Here is an 18,529-nt window from a genome sequence, read left to right as displayed (position 1 = left end):
CATCAGGCAACAGAATGTGTCATCTAATTGAATATCTGAATGTGATATATTGGATATACTGCTCATTGCATAGCACCTGGACTTGATATAGTTAAAAAAATAACTGTCAGTGTTCTTTGAAATATTAATAAATAATAATTTTTCCGGTATTATCTTTATTGGTCATATGATCGTGTTTATAAGATAATGCAGAGGAGTTTTCCTTATCTTAAAAATATTCTGAAGTTTTATAAATCTTTGGACTCAGTACTTAATGTGAGTTGGAGAATGGTGATTTTGGAAAGACTGAACCGCCATGGATTGCTCTTGATTTTTCATGGAATAAGTGTTATCAGCGTCCACAGATCTAGAGACAAAATATGTTGTTTAAGACTCTCCAGATTGTTGAACTAATCGTCATTCCTTCATTATAGATATTAATTTTTTGTAAGCAGTATTTGTTGTGAATTTACATATTTTAAAATCTCTTGTATTAAAAAAAAATAGTTTCCTACATTTTACAATATTATTTTTTTCCTTTAGAGTACTTTTCTCTTCCGTTTAATAATTAATAACCTATTTCAATTTTATGATTTTACGTTTTTATTTTCTATGGAAAATAATTAGTAAAGCTTATTAAAGTCACATTAACATCAATGCATTTAAATATTTAATTAACAAACCAGACACTTTTCATTTGCAAAACCAACATCAAGCTAAATTATTCAAGCAACTACAAATACTTGCTTACACAACATTTGCATTTATATTCACATTTACACTACACATACAAACTATTATTTACATATACATAGAAATAAACAAATCTATGTAAATACATGAGTTTGTATAAGTGACTTTTTAAAACTAAAAAAAATAACCACAACACATTATTATTATCAGCAACTACTACTACTATGAGTTGAATGTTTGTGCGGGTAGTTAGAAGTTTTGTCCGGTTTATTTGCACAAAAATACCTTCGAGAGTTTGTTAACAAACAGGACATGGACAAACATTAAAAATTATTACACTTAAATGTCTGAACAAATGCAAAAAAAAAGTTTTATTTAAAAATACATATGCACTTGGGTATATTAGGATGACCCGTATTTTGCACTTTCTCGATTTTAAAATCTCTCAAGTTCCAAAATTGTTCTCCGTCATATAAAAATAAAATATTGTAAATTTGAGCAACATAGGATGACATTTAAAGGTTGCACATTCTATTGGAAGTTTCGAGTTTTAAGTCACATAAGTTAACGATACCATATTTTGTTATGTTTAAACATCTATGATTAAATGAAATATGAAATCTAATTTTTTTTATATATTGTCCCCCGTATTCATAAAAAAATTTTAAATTTATACAATGTTTTAAAGCAAAATTTACATACAAAATGATTTTAAAACTTTGATGAAATTTAAAATTTGTTTATGAATATGGCCTTGCTACTTTAACCCAAAACTCGTATACTTAATTTCAATTAAATTTCTAGCATATGGTTTTTTGATTACCGAGAATATTCGACCTTAGCAGCATCGAAAATCCTAAAACTTTAATATCACATCCACCCTAATATATATATTTACATATACACCCTCAAATACTAACAGACACAGCGAGGGAGAGTGAGTGAGTGTGAGAGAGACATGTGCAAAAGTAATAATTAACATGATTATATACCTTAGAGCTGTATTTTAAAATCGTAGGAAAATATACAGACGGAATGACTTTTGGAAACATTTCAAAAATGTCAAATGCATTATTGACAACTTTAAACACTGGTGCCTCTTTCAAGTGGGAAATATGTGGTTGGAAAAAGTTTTAAATTAAACAGTTTTTACAGTAGGTAAATAAATGACCTGAGTTTTTATAAATTTAATGAATCTTACTTAACAACTATATGTATGCCCATTACCGTACATTCTTACTTTACTCTGAAGCACAACAGTTAACTGATATGTATATAACTTAAACAATTTAATATATCAAAAAAGTACCATTATAAGAAAAAGTACCAATTTTCCTTTTCTCTTTTGAACGGCTTTTAAAATTTCAAAATAAAATTACAAAAGACATGCCTCAAACTACCCAAATATGTGTTGATGTAAAAATATATTTAAAAAAAGTACCAAACTGTTTAACCTGATTTGGCCCAATTAACAGCTTCGCTTTCGAATTCTAAATAAAACAATGTTGGTCAATGTTTGTATAACTACAGGAACAAATACTTAAAATTTTATCAAAATTCAATGAATAATTTTTAAGCAAATATTTTCTCCCGTTTAGTGTTCGAATTTCCACAAGGTACCAAATTTATATTTTTTATTTTTTTATAAGACACTAATACGATTTACACGTTACTGGTTAAAAAGTTACATATCGTTACATCAAAATACGATTGTCGTATGTGAAATTTTTCGATTTTGAGATTATTACAAATTTATAGTACACTTAGCAAGCTCTTTCTAATGGTGTCAGCAGTTGTATTAAAAACTGTTAACTACCAAGATATTCAATATGCATTTCATCGTAAGTTACAAAATTTTATCGTCTTTTTTTGTATGCTAAATTATGATTTTTCATATTGAAAATACAATTGTTGTTCGTCATACAATTTTATTATTTTCTTTTAATGAAAAAGTAAACAAAATAATAATAGACGAAGTAACTATTTGGTTTGATAAAATTCTTAAAAGAAGTATTTAAAAGATTTAGAAATTCCAAGTCAAACGGCATTGGCACATATGGATAGATATGATTTCAAAATTTTACGTTAAAAGCAGACACAAGGAATTTTAAATGCATTCCATTCAGTAAAATAAAATATATTAAATATAATAATACAAATATTTATCAAGTCGGCTATAGACTGATGCTTGCCAAGAATGAATCGATTTATAAAACTGTTAAAAAAGAAAATTTGCGACGCATAGTTGGAGAGATACCGGATAACTTCTTTAAAATAAAATTACACAGAGAAAACAGATTCGTTGTAGCAACCGAATTTGTTGCCAGTCGAATGATTGTGCCATATTGGCCGAATATAACAGTTGTGGTAACTCAAGGTTGGTTGCTTCAACCGAAATTCTTATTTATCAAATGACTTGTGTTGTCATTCGATTGGCAACAAATTCGGTTGTTATTACAAATCTGTTTTATCTATGTAACAAATTAAAAAGATTTTATGGTTTTTACTTAGATTTTTTTAAGAAATTTAAAATTTTACTCTATCAAATTATGTATTTCCAGTGGAATTTTTGTCGTATGTTCAAAGAAAATAACTTGTGAAAAAATGTAACATATACTAAATATATTCTGAGGCAAACATGCTAATACCATGCCTTTGTAATTATAAATACAATAAATTTGACTTAGGATTATCAAAACGAAATATTCCAGTTATATTCAATCCAAAACTGGAGAGAATCCATAGGGTCATTTTGAAAAAAATTTAATGTTAAACATTCAAAACCGTCTGTTGAAAAGTTAAATTTTGCTACATACGACATTCGTATTTTAATGTAACGATATGGTTTCAATGATTTCAAAAAAGTATCAAATCTTTTTCTACTAATTTTTTCGTAAGAGTTTTTTAAAGTTTTGGGCCGATTATTTTTTAATCAAAACACTTTGAAAAACGATGCGAAAAAAGATTTAAAATGCGTGTTGTTTATTTGGTGTATAAAAAACAAGTGAAGTTTATTAATTTATAATGAAAGATATTTTTGATAGTATAACAGTTTTATACAATATTACCCAAGCCTTGTTAGGGTTAAGAGTGTAAAAAAACTTAAATTTTGTACAGATATTTTTTTATTAATTAAAATGGCTAAACATGCAGGGCCCATTGAAGGACTTCAGTTTTCTTACAACCGGAAGCATAGCTAACTTCTGGATTGATCGTTTTATGACTCTATTCCTAGTCCTCATTTCCGTTACCTGAATTTTGACGTCTTGGCCTAAAAAAACGGCTAATACTCGGGCCATTAGCCACTGTATGGCTGGCATGTCGGCATCTCCTCGCACCACCGAGTTCGTGCCTGAAGGCCCAGGATAAACTTCATTCCTCTGACTGCTGCGAACATTTCTGCCTGCAGCAACATGTCGTTGGGATTGCTGTTGATGGGGCAAATTGGAGGAGAGTTCAGAAGGGACTCGATTACGGCTGTCAAGAGAGGTTTTCAACATTAGGTTCTTGGCTTAGGAGCCCTGGGAGGTAGAAAGATAAACTCCATTCCTCTGTTGGCTGCGAACAATTCTGTCTGCTGCTGCAACATTTCTCCTCTGGCCTCCCGTAGCTCCCTGCTGGCTCCGATGAAGTTGTTTGCATTGTCGCTGTATATTTTTGCCAGCATATCTCTCGTGCCGATGAACTAGTCCCTAACTAGTTCTAAATGAACTGCCTTTGAGGTAAAACATATAAATACTGCGATATACATTTTTACGGATGGACGGCCACGTATTTTCAAAGCCAAATTCATTGGAGCGCAAAAATCTACGCCACATATTTCAAATGGTAGTAAAGCTCTCAGCCTATCAGCAGGCAAATTACCCATTATTTGATTACAGTTTCGGTTTATACATGAAACAATCAAAAAATTTGCAAGCAACTCGAATGCATTCTTCTTTGGCATTTAGTTGTTTTTGTTCCAGAGTGGCAGATTTCGAAATGTAAGTGCCGCAAGTAAATCGCCACAAAGTGAAATTATTCAGGCATCAATAAGGGAAATTTCGTATCTTAAGAAATTGCTGCACTTACCTTATCATGAATAAATGGTTTTAGTATCTGCAAGTTTGATTGCAGGACTTCTGAACTTTGAAGATTTTTAATTTCATTGGATTACTCGTATTTATGAATAATTTCAGCTATTTCCAAAAGTTATAAATTCATTTCAATTGCTGTGGGGTAATTATTTGCAGTATTTAATTTTCCTTTCCGACAAAATTTAATAAATAGCAACATATCTATATGAAAACACTCGAATCAATTTAAGATAGGTTGAATTTTTGTTAAGCTACTCTATAACAGAGTTTGGTTTTTCAACAGCATACGTTTAATTTTCTGGCCACTCGTTACTTTCATTTATGAGATCATTAACATTACAACCCCTAGAAACAATGTAATCAGGATTGTCTCTTGAAATAAAATGTCGCTGATAATTTGGTCTGACAATACCGGAATCTCTGCAACACGATTCGATATGAAAGTTGATAGGATTGCTGGATGAATCTCAATCCACTTAAGTGTATGTCTTCAGTTACAAAACATTTATTTTGATATATATCCCACTCGCATTCTAAAAAAGCTCTTAAAGGAAGAAGAAAAAGTTTTTGATTTTGAAAAAAAGAGGAAGTTTTTAATTTTTAAAAAAAATCTAAAATGGAATATTTTGGAACACTATGTCCAAGCTCTTAAAGAAATAGATCTAAGCTTTCTGTTGAGCAAAAACCAAAAATAAAAAAATAAGATTTTGCCAAAAATTGCATGTCTTCAGTTGCAAAACATTTATTTTGATAGATATCTCGCATCCTACTAAGCGACCAAAAACGTCTTCAATGAAAACCCACAAGCTTTCTTTTAAGCCAAAAAAAGTAAAAATGGGTCCATTTTGAAAAAAAGTCAACAAAGTTTTTGATTTTGAAAAAAAGGTAAAAATTGTATGTTTTTCGTTAGAAAAATTTTATTTTGATACTAGATATCCAACTAGCATCCCACTAATCGACTAAATAGGTCTTCAAGAAAAATATCTAAGCTGTCTTTTGAGAAAAAAGGTCATATTTTGAAAAAAAAGTCAAACAATTTTTGATTTCGGAAAAAAACTGTAATTTTTTTTATTTTTTTTTTCGAAATATTGTGCCCAAAACTGTTTAGGGCACATTTTGCTAAGAACAATATGTAATAAGTTACATGGATGAGAAAAAACACCTGCTTGTTCATGTGTTTTGACCCCCTCCAATTCATAGAGTTCTCGGGCGATCTTGTGTCTGAATTACTATCCAATAGAACTAACCTTGTTGCAAATTTCATCCCGATTGGAGGAAATCGATTTCAAAAGTTGGTTCACTTGACATGAAGTCACCCATATGTATATCGAAATTGAACGATTTTGAACCTCGATAAAATAAGAAACTGTGTACCAAGGTTTATAAAATTTAGAAAGGATATGGTTCGATGCACATATAAAAAATATATATTTTTCAAATTTACTAAATCTATTTAATTTTCCCCTTGAAATGGTGTAATAATTATTCTATCTGTTTTAACATTTTATCTGCTAAAATCCCACCGTAATGAGAAAGTCAAAAGTTATTTACATATTGAGTTGTATTATTGAATATAATAGTAATTGACATGGTATCTCGGAAAAAAATTTCAAAAACAGACGCAAACACACCTGCAATCAGAACATTTACACACAATATGGCAAATATTGTTTCTTGTCTGAGACAGAAGTCATACACTAAAGAATGAAATGTTAAAAATCCTTCACAGTACAATTGCTAGTTTCTCTAACAGAGTAGGAGGAGTATTTATGTTGCAGAAGTTTTCATACATATGCCCCGTCTGCCTCAGCAAATCAATGATGAACAACAAAAAGAACAAGAATGTTAAAAAATAATTAATTTCATACTCATGCAGTTATAGCCAGTCGGACGGACTCGTCTGTCTGCCTGTCAGTGTGTCTGGCTGTGTGACAGAGTCACTGGTCTGGCAATGCTTTTGTGTATGTGTGAAAACTTTGCGTGAGAGTGTTTGACTTCGCATGGATACAGTGTGTAGTTAAGTTTGTATCCGTCTGCAACTGCAAAAGTAGTATATGTGTGTCTGATTGTTGTTGTTTTATAGTTATGAGAATATAAAATGCGACAGTGTCTGATAAAACATTAATAGACATTCGGATAGACAGTTATCAGACAACAGATGGACTTTATTGTTAGACCACAGATGAAAATTATAATAGACAAAATACAACAGAAAAACTGTGGAGAAAAAAAAAACTTCAAACAACTGAAACAAATAAACAAAAATTGTACAAATAAATGCAGGAGAGAAATGTATAATAAACAGGAATAAACAAACTTTAAGGCAAAATTGGAAAGGAACAAAAAAGCTAGTAATTAAATAATAAATTAAACGAGAGTAGTATGAGAAATTTGGCTATAATGTTGGTACTTAACACACATGGTTAGAGGCATGATATTCTGGGAAGACCTAATTTAGGGAAGACCAGGATCGGTATTCACTAGAATAAAAACATGCTACATGATAAATTACGAGATCTTTCCTCAGAATTTTAAAGACCAACATAGACTTTCAATAAATGCAGAATTGATTATTTCAAAAAACTGGCCCCAGCTTATCATACAATTTTCCTTGAAAAACTTTAAAATTTAAGTTATTTTATCCTTGCACCAAAACCAATCTGCCTTAGACTAAAACAATATTAAATAATTTTCGTTTTTTTGCTCTTTCTTTACAAAACCAAAACTCAACTGACACATAGGCAATCAAGCACTACCGACAGAAAGACAGACAGACCGATAGACAGACGGTCATTTTAGACATACAGTCTGACATATATAGAAAGTCATTTATAGCAAAAGTTATTGTATGACTGTGAATTGCCTGCAACAGCATGAACAAAAAAAAAACTAAAATAAAAACGACACATGTATGCAGAAATGTTGCTACAAAAAGTATCTATAGAATATTTAGTACAATGGTAAATGTTTCTTGTATGCAGCATAGAAACCACAAAACAATTTGTAGAAATATTTTGAAAAGTTGTAGGTTGGAAAGTTGGGAATATAATGGGGAAAAATAAAATAAAACAATATTTGAGATTGAACAAAAACAACAGAAAACAAAAAAAACACAACAAGTTGCAACAACAAAACTTAATGAAGTAGACAAGTAGATGTATCGTCGTAGTTTATGCATTTAAATGTTACAATTTTCTGTTTGGAAAATTAATTAAACAAAAAAATAAATTAAAACGGAAATGAGAAATTAAGGGATAAGCCTGAAAGTAGACAATACTTTAGTTTGCTATAGATACCCAACTATTTATTTATTTATCTTGTAGGAATTGAAGTTTATTACAGGATTTCAGCAATTAGCCAGAAATGTTTAATAAATTAAAATGAACAGCCTTGCTAAGGAAAAACATGTTACTAATTTGTCATTAGAAGGTATAAATTGAGTAATACTATGTTGGGAATAGCGCATTTACGTCTCATTGATATAACACGAAGTATAAGTTAGATCAAACTTTATGTGGTCACAGTTTTGAAGCTCAATACTTCCCAATATTTTGCTTCTTTGTTGGTTTAAGATATGATACTGGTAGTAATTTAGCTTCTGCCTAAAAAATTGCATTCGAAATACAAAACATTATAGAAAAGTTAGACATTTACATAGCCCAATTTTACTTCTCTCATGGAAACTCAATATTCAGAAATTGATCAAGAAAGCATTTGGTACTAATTTTGCTATCGAGATGTGTGTTAAAGCGGACTCTATCTCCATAATGATGGCTTCAAAAAGAAGAATAGGGTTGATAGTGAAATTTTCATTATGCTGGCAGGACGAATTTAGGTTTACAGCACAATGTGGTATATTTTTTGGCAAAAAGTCAATTATTTACAGTTATTTTTAAGGAATCTAATGATGGAATCCTGTAGAGAAATGTTTCATTTGTAGAAAACCATGATTTGTTTTCGAAAAAAATAAAATTTTGTATAAAAAAGAGTGTGGTAAAGTTATCTAAATATTATACGATGAAAACTGATGAAAATTTTACTACATTTCAGTTGTTTATACAATAAATATGGTTCAACTACCAATAGTTTTAGAGCATTTTTATTAAAATATAGTATTTTAGATTTAATAGGAAAGAAAACATATTTAAATTACTTATATAGTTTAAGAGATCTGTGCAAATCAAAATGGCTCCAAAAAATTTAGCATTTGCAGTTTTCATTAGAAAAAAAAAATAAGTTAGCTCGGTCTATTTCCGTATTAGTACTACTACTAAATGAAAGTTTGGAATATTTTCTTTAATTTTATGTAAAAAAATTCTACGACTTCTGAACAAACTTATACATTTTGTGATAAACTCACGTATTTTTTTATGAATATTTACAATAAATTGCAATGCATATTTACAATAAAAGGTTTTGCATACTTTAGGCTTTTACTTTTTATATGGGGGATAGAAGCAATTATGCACCTATCCTTATGAAACTTAACAGATAGATTTAAGTTTATATAAAACTTGTTTATGTCGAATTACATCACGATACTATTATTTTTATGTGAGTTTTGAACGAAAAAAATATTTTCAGAAAGGGACCTATATGTGGACTATGTTCAAATATGGACCGATTTTCTTCATAATGTGTAGTATGATATCTGGGCACTTGGAACTAACATATGCAAAATTTAAATAAGATCGCTGCATTATTAAAGAATTTATGACTGATACAACGTTATTTTGGAAGGACCCTTGTATGGGAGGTACCTCTAGGGACTATCCGATATGAACCATTTTTATTATTTAGCTTTTCTATATGAAACTAGCCAAGTGTACTAAATTTTATTATCATGGGAGTACTCCTTCTACTTTTTGCAAAAAAATGTATGAACCCACACCACTGTGCAGCACACTGAATCATAGGAAGACATGCTATCTGACTATGTCTTCGGTTCAACCGAGTATAAAAGCTGTCGTAATATGGTGTCTCACCTATTCAGCATATATTTGGCCTGTCATTGGAAAAGCTGTCAAGGATAAACAATAAATATATTTATTCTTTCATCAGATAATGTAGTTAGTTCGTTAGTGGAAACAATGTATGCAGGACCTTTACAGTCAGATTTGGATGGAACCAAGCTTGGAGAATGGCTGTCTTTCGAGCTTAACATAACCTCGTTTTATAATAAAATCGTCTAATTTAATAGACATTATGAAGCAATTATAAACACTACTGTTCATAAAGCTTTTCAATAGATTATATTTCTTAAAACGGTACCGGAAATAGTCATATTACTCTACATATATTATCCCTCTATTGATTCATTAAATTATCCCTCTTGGGAGTATATGGCTTCCACAAAGCGTCTCCATCTTACACGATTTGTTGCAATCGTTTTCGGGTCTTCCCATGTAAGATTGGCCGATCATGGCTTCTTGAGCCTTGAGGGTTCCACTCTAGCGCCATTATTGTTGTGGATTCTTTCTGATAGTATGGGTTTCTTGTTAATAAGGTTCCAGAGATCCATTTTGCTGATGTTTTTAGGCCAGAATGTTCTGCATTTGATTCTGATGTACTTATTGATGAATAGCAGTAGTTCTTGCGTGATGATGTTCGATACTAATCAAGTTTTACTTCCGTGAAACAGAGTAGACTTTACACATGCGTTGTGTATTCTAAGCTTGGCTCGTCTGGATATTTCTCCATACTGGCTGTAGACTTCCGAATGCCGCTCTTGCTATATTGAGCCTGTTCAGCGCCACCACTCATTGTTACTGCCTAGATAGCAGAAGCTTTCTACATATTCAACTGGTGGACCCTATAGCATGATGTTATAGGTGCTAACGTTATTGATTCTAATAGCTTTGGTTTCTTGATATTTATCTCAAGTCCAGCATTGCGTGCTAGTCTTTCCAAATCTTCTACTTTTACTTGCATGTTGGAGATCATCTGGATAATCTAAATCCTCGAGTTTACATGAGAGGCTCAGCCCTGAGTGTCAAGAGACATAAATTCATGGGCAACTACACATTGAACAACCTTGGGGAGGCAGCCGGGTCAAAACTCAATGACCTACTGAGATATCTTGATTGTTCGCACGTAGTGAATTACCACGTAAACTAACCAACCGATATGGGGAATCCTAGTTTTATTCCAGCGTTTTGTGTGAAATGGTTGATTTATATTCCCGTTGTGAAAAAATTTTAAAGTTCTATAGAATTTAATAGAAACATTTTAAACTTTTTATATAGTTTTTTTCGATTTTTTAAAATTTAGAAGTGCTGTTCCACCCGAATGGGTATTGGTGAACCATGTACATAAAAAAACCATTGGTAAAGCGAAGGTTAAGCAGAGTAGTTCCTCTTCAGTTGTTGCAATCTTTGAAGTCGTTACTTTTCGGTTTAACGATGATGCCATTCTTCAAAGTTGCCTTTCCTTCTCCCAGCCAGATGTGCGGTAGTAGAAGTTCAGCTGTGGTTTCGATGTCAACCCAAAGAATTACTGTTATTTCTGAACTTCCCGATACACTGTGGGAGAAATCAACAATTTAGTGGCGCAAAATAAAAAAAAAACTTTGGCATATTTGATTTATTGTTATGTAGTTTCAATCTATAGTTGTTGCTGTACTTAAAAATATTTAAAATTTATTAATAACTTCAGTGGTTTGGTACTGACAATTATTTAAATGTAAAAAATTTTTCAGAATTTTTTTATGAAGAATTGTTTTCAAAGTTGTTATTAAGCAGGATAGTACAAGGTTTTCTTTAAGTTGTATTTTTACTTTTATTATGTAAATGGAATATGAGGCTTGGTAAATCAGAAAAATAAAAATATATTTCCCGCTGTTTCTGATAACCAATAGCCATATTCTTATAGAATTTTTTTTTTACTTTTTGAATTTTCGTAAGGTTGCCAGTAAGGTTATGAGATGCAGTCCTAATTTTTTTACCAATATCAAGGCTATGTTATAGACTACATATGGTGAAAAATTTAGTTGCGAAAAAATGCGAGGTGAGTTTATATAATTTGTTCAAGAAATTATTATCGTTTGGACGATGTAAAATCTCGTACTAAATTTGTTCCTTATTTTTTTAAGATTGTATATTAGAAGTGTTATTGGTAATTACATTATATAAAAATGAAATTTATGTAATTCTAACTACTTACAAGTTGCTAAAAACAAATGCCCATATACCAAATTTGACATAAAATTATGAGTCCTTTTAAATATGGTAGTGCTTTATTTAGATTAAAAATATAACATTTGCAAAGCGTTTTATGTCAATATTAATATATTTGTTTTAACGCTGTGTTATATCCACATTGTCCAGAACTTCATCTGCAAGCTATAAAAAAGTGGAACCGTTATTGAAAGATGTTAGAATTCAAAATATGTAGTATAGAATTTCTTCCGAGGTAGTGTAGTTTAGCAGCCTCTTCCGCTCATTCTACTGAAGTAGCAGTACCCATTTTGCATTACTTTATTAGCTTATCCCCTTGCCTGCAATATTTCCATATAAATGAAATTAATTTGGCCAAGCGTTTAGAAGATACGAATTTATTTCCACTAAATTAGAGTTTCCTCCCACTGTGCCATAGCCTCCTTTATCTCACTTATACTGGGAGGGTGGCTGCTTGATATTCTTAGGATATTTTCTGCAGGGCTGTTGTTTGCAATTTTGTTGTCCTCAGTAGTTGCACCTCGTTACTTATTTTTTCGCAATGTTCTCTCTCTAATGTAGTTTTTTCATATTGTTCTGGCTAGTCGTTTCTTCTGCCTACATTACAAGCCGATTTAGGAACTTTCTTTTGTCTATTCTTGCAGATATCTTTACTTGTTTTGCTAGTAGTTGCTACTGCTATCTCAAAATATTATCGTTGTTTAACTGCAGCTTGAGTTCCTTTCTTTGAGAAACCAGGTTCCAAATGTCGTTTGATATTTAAACTTTTCTTTGTGGTTGAGCTATATCCATAGCATTATGTTTTGTTATTAATTTTTCTATCGATACCGTAAAGGATTGTGTTCTGATGGAATTGTGGAACTTTATATATTCTTAATTTCAGCTTGAAATATTCTAGCAGTTTAAAGGTTTTCCTGATTAGTAAACCATACCGATATTTTTAATTATGCGAAACTATTTTTAGTTTTGTACCCGAAACTAAATAAATATCAATTATCATACGCTCTATATGGAGCTATTATGTTGAGCAATTTGTAAGAATTTTTAGGATGACGGTCATCCGAAATATCTAATTTTCTATGACTGTTATATAAATCAGGCTGAATTTGAGAAAAAGCATGCTTATTCAAATGGATCTGCGACTTAAGAAAACCCAACAAGAAAACGTCTAACGGGGTAAAATCGCACGATCTTGGTTGTTAATTCACATCACCTTCACGTGAGATGACCATGCCCTCAAATCGCTTGTGCAGAATGTCAAATATGGGATGAGCAGTTGTGTTGAAACTACATATCGCTAGTGTCAATATCATCCAATTCAGGCCAAAAGGAGTTGGCAATCATCGACCTATTGCGTTAGCCGTTGACGGTGATGGCCTCAAAGAATTATGGACCGATGATGTTGCACCCCAAAATCCATACCTAATAGTGACTTTGTTGTGGTATTCATTTATACAGAAATATACCTCACCATAAAATGAGCGAAGCGGGGGGAACGTTGCCCAATCTGAATAAGTGACAGCCAATTCGATAGATGTTGCTTGAACAGTATGACAGCTATCAACTGTCAATGTTCGGAAGTCCCTATTGGAAGACTCTTTATATACAGACTTCTGAAGACCGCTTTCCCCAAACCAAACCTTTTATTCTCAACTTCCACATTTTTATAATAAAGCAGAAAGTAAATTGTTAATACAGTCTGCGGCTTAATTTTATTTCTATAATAAACTAAAATCTGTAGTAGACATCATATGAAAGTTATTGAAAAACAGAGCTTTTTACATAACAACTAAGTAAAACAAAATTTAAAACATTTCTCAAATATCCACTTGAGTAAATTTTATGCCACATACATATTTAGTTAAAGTTCCATGAACTTACCTCAATCCCTTTGTTTCGCATAAATGATATTCACCAAATACACCACAGCCTAATTTTTCCACAATAACAAGAGAATGTCTTGGAAATTCTAGCAACTGACAATTGGCCAGTTCATCTGCAGCATCTACATTATTCATGAAATCATTCAATTCGGCCAAATTGTAATGATGTGGTTTTGTCAATGTTAAACTGGTATTAGTATCAGCACCTGCTGTTGCACCTCCAACTCCAGTTGCTGTTGTTGCTGCTGTATTGCCACTACCACTACCAATGCCATAAGTTGATGATTCAAAATTTAGACTGATATTTGTAGGCAGAGTATGTGTATTTGTAGAATTTCCTTGTAGAAAACCACTTTTACCATTTGGCAATGTTCCGGTGGCAGTTGGAATTGCTGATGTTGCTGCTGTTGGTGGTGTTGTTGTTGCTGTTGCTGCTGCATTTTGTTGTACGGATTGTTGAGTGTGTGTATTTAAATGTTTTTGCTGCTGTTGCTGTTCTACTGCATTATTGCTGCTGTTAGCCAATGTTGACGCCATATTGGCTTTACAAATTGCCATTGCAGCATAATATTTTTCTGAGGACATTGTTGCTGTTGTCGTTGGTGCTGGCGGTGGTGGTGGCAGTAGTGTTGTGGCACCTACTACGAAATGTGATGATGCTGGTGATGTTTGCGGTTGCTGTTGGTGATTCTGATGTTGATGTAGTGCATAATGTGATGATGACGCCGATGAGGAGGCTGATGTTGATGATGACGATGGGTTTGATGTTGTTGTTGCTACTACTGCTGCTGCTGCTGAGTGTTGTGATGTTAGACGTGATGGTGCTGAGGCAGCTGGTGGTGGCGGTGGTGGTGGTATCTTCATATGAAACATATTGTTGAGAGTATTGTTGTGGTTTGTAGTTAATGTTGCACTGTAATTACTATTGCTACAATTTGAACTGGCTGCACCTACACCACTACCACCGCCTAAAATACTTCCAGCACCACTATATAAAGAATTCGATTTTTGGGTTGGTATCAAATCTTGCATGTGCGGCACAGCATAATCTTGACAAACAATATCAGGGACGTCTGAAAGAGATGGAGCGAAAAACGGTGATTAAAGGATAATCTAAAAACTCAAATAATAGAAATCCAAAACATATTTTTAATTTTAAATTAACATTTTCCATAAATTTCTTTTAATTACATGTAATTTTCTTGAAGTGCATTTATGTCTTATTTCTGTATTTCCTATTTTATTTTTATATCCTCACATCCACACGAATTAAGCATAAATATAAATGGCATACATGCCGTGTCAAAAACTTTAGTCATTAACATTTGTTGTTATTTTTTTTTTCAAAATTTCATTCACTGTGTCTTAGTTTGCTGTCTCCCTAATATACATTTCTTTAAGGAACAATTTGAAATTCAAACAAATAATAAATTTAGAAAGATCCACAAAGAAAAGAAGAAAAAAAATAAGAAAGAAATGGCAAAGACAACAAAAAACTTTTGATTTAAAAAAACAACACTAAAAGTAAATAATCGTATAAAACAGGAAGAAAACACATTATGAGTGTGTCTGAAATAAACATTCGTACACATTAGGGAGGCCTTTATTTTGCACTTAAAAATTAATTAATTAATTTCTAGCCATGACAGATACATGAATTAATTTACTTAAATATAAAAAAATATATCACTACATATTGCTCGGAAAATATACCGCTAAGAACACAAGAAAACAACGATCACTCTCTTCTTGAATTCGACAAAAATCTCCAACTGGCTGCTCATCATGCTACCCAAACCCCCCAGAGTGGGGCAGAATCAAAAATAAATGGCTGGTCCGATAGGGATAAAATTTGACGTGGGCGCAGCCAAGGAGTATTCGACTTAAAAAAAATTGCCCATACAAAAAAATTGCCCATATGGGGGCTGAAAGTCGACATGTAAAATTTTTAAACACGTGCCATATTTTTGTTTAGTAAAAATTGGAGCGAAAATCCTAAAATTTGTATATTTTTTCAATTTTGCCTGTAGGGTTCACATTTCCTTCAGGGCTGGGTTTTCTGATCCCAGCTTTGGGATTTTAGAACATGTGGCCCAAATTTGATTTTTAAAAAAAAAAATAGTTGAAATTCCGAAGGGCGTAGGGGAGACATTTTCGTAGGAACATGGACATGTTTATACCCTACACCACCATAGTGGGGATGTAGATGTTTGTAACGCCCAAAAATATTAGTCTAACACCCACCTTAAAGTATACCGATCGACTTAGAATCACTTTCTCCGTCCGTCCGTCTGGTTGGCTGGCTGGCTGGCTGGCTGGCTGTCCATGTAAACTTTGTGCGCAGAGTACAGGTCGCAATTTTGAAGATATTTCGATCAAATTTGGTACATATTACTTTTTCGGCCCAAGGACCAAGCCTATTGAAACTGGCTGAAATCGGTCCATTATTTCACCTAGCCCCCATACAAATCTCCCCTCGAAATTGGACTTTATCAGTCATAAATGTTTAATTTATCTATGTATCTACACAAATTTCGTTCCAAATAAGTTTTATATATACAAAATTCATGTCACCAAATTTTTTTACGATCGGTCCATAATTAGTCATAGCTTCCATATAGACCCGCTTCCGAAAATCACTTTAACGTGCATAAATCGCTTAAAAATGTTGGTACACACACAAAATTCAACATAGTTAACTTTAATATAGACATAAATTACACGACCTAATTTTATGGTGATCGGTCCATAATTGGTCATAGCTCCCATATAAGGCCCACTTCCGAAAATCACTCAAAAATATAAATTATTGATATTTTAAAAGAAAAATATTTTTACTCATTTACTTGGTGTAGGGTATTATATGGTCGGGCTTGACCGACCATACTTTCTTACTTGTTTTTATATCAAAATGTTCTCCGTTAGATAAACATAAAATTGTTATATGTTCGTAAAGAACGTTTTTTTTAATAAAAAAAGAGTTAAGTCACCTTTTCGCCCAAAAAACAGCAAAAATCTATTATTTTTTTAATATTTAAATTGAAAATCGTTTATTTTTGGGTCCATAATAGATATTTACCTCAAGACATTTTTATATTATTGCTAATTTAGTTGTCTAACTATCAAAGAAATTGAAGTCCATTCGGCCCAAAATTACTCCATAACATAACAATAGTGGGCAAAGGTATGGCCAAATTTTAAAATTTAAATTTTTAAATGCCTATAACTCGAAAATTGGAAGAGATAAATAGTACACGCAAGCATGTTTTTTGAAGACCTAGGCGAGCGCTTTTCAAAAATATTATCTTTGAAATGGGATGGGAAACAAAAAAATGGCACGTGTTTAAAAATTTTACATATCGAAGGTACGCCCACGAAAAATGTTATACCGATCGGACAAGCTGTTTAGAAATGCCAGATTTATTTCCAAAAAATTTCGATTCTACCCCACTGTGGCCCCCTATAAATTAAATATAATAGAATTTATTGTGCAGATGTCGAACGGCTCTTAAATAAAAAAAGGTTTGAAAATCTGAAAGCCACATAAAGTCTTATATAAGCACCCCTTGCGAAATTCAAGTAGTGGTTGGGCAAGAAATGATACTGAAAAGTGGATCTGTTTTTTAATCATATCAAATAAGTGTTTAAACCCAACACATCAAATGAGACAATTGAGTTGCAACGGGTTGTACCCCATTTTGCAGCAGCCATACCCCTGCTTGAAGCTCGAGAGATCGAAAACTCCAAGAAAGTGCGTGGTATTGACAAAATCAGTATCAATTTGCCCTCAATAGCAAATCAAATAATTATAATTATTTTTAATGCATCATCCCAAAAGATAAGCAATTAAAGAGGGTGCCATAATGTGATAAAAATGGATGTAAGTTTTTTCCTTCTTTACAAAAACGGTCAACTATGAAAATTGCTCCAGAATTTTTTCCTAAAACATTTTTTAATATTATTTAAACAATTAGTAGTTTATTTTAAAATTTACTAAAATGCGGATTATTTTTTTAATTTTTAGCGTTTGTTTTGAAACATTTGTATAATATAATTTTTTTCAAAGTATTGGCCATTGTTAGCTATGACCTTTTCCCATATTTCTGGCAGCATATGAATTCCGAGCTCATATGGACTTTTTCGAGCAATTCTCGCTTCAAATGAATCAGTTGCATCCTTGTGATGGCCTGGCCAGATTTCAGCAGCTCAAATCCGGAGTATTACCTTAGCGCCACAGATATTTGGCTTTGATGATGATTCGGATGGTTGGCCGTGCTGCACATACGATCTCTTACCCTTCTGGTTATCGTAATGGATCCATTTTTCATCACAAGTAATGATTCGGTGCAAAAATCATTTTGTGCATTATTTTTGAAGGACGAAGTTTTAAAGTGGCATATTTTTGAATCTAATTGAAAAATTGATTTGAATTTTTTTTTAACATATCTGAACAAAAAAAAATTAGTTCGGAATAAATGTTTATTAAATTGTTCCTAATATTTGTAACTCAATTAAAATATTAATACAAATCTTTATTTATTAACAAAATTCAATAAAATTTTCAACATTATTTACACTTGTCATTCTAAATAACAAAATATAAAAAAACTTGTTAAAAGGTCAAAGGAAATTCCACAATTCGAAAATCCCAAAACGGTCGACATTTCATTTGGGGCTGGGAAAATACTTTGGGGATAAATTGGGAACACATCAAGATTCTAAA

At 32.0% G+C, this 18,529-nt stretch overlaps 1 protein-coding gene across 1 annotated transcript in view; it reads right to left on the bottom strand.

Annotated features, from left to right (window-relative positions):
• LOC135952185 (discoidin domain-containing receptor 2-like) overlaps window positions 1-18,529 on the bottom strand; it is a 284,912-nt gene that overhangs the window by 10,982 nt on the left and 255,401 nt on the right. The window contains exon 11 of the mRNA XM_065502025.1: window positions 13,805-14,879. Coding sequence (XP_065358097.1) covers window positions 13,805-14,879 — 1,075 coding nt within the window. The remainder of the gene's footprint in view (window positions 1-13,804; window positions 14,880-18,529) is intronic.

Source organism: Calliphora vicina, chromosome 2 (genome assembly GCF_958450345.1).
Source record: "Calliphora vicina chromosome 2, idCalVici1.1, whole genome shotgun sequence".
NCBI classification, from domain to species: Eukaryota; Metazoa; Arthropoda; class Insecta; order Diptera; family Calliphoridae; genus Calliphora; species Calliphora vicina.
The sequence above is the reverse complement of the archived record's forward strand: the minus strand, read 5'-3'. Positions and strand labels throughout refer to the sequence as shown.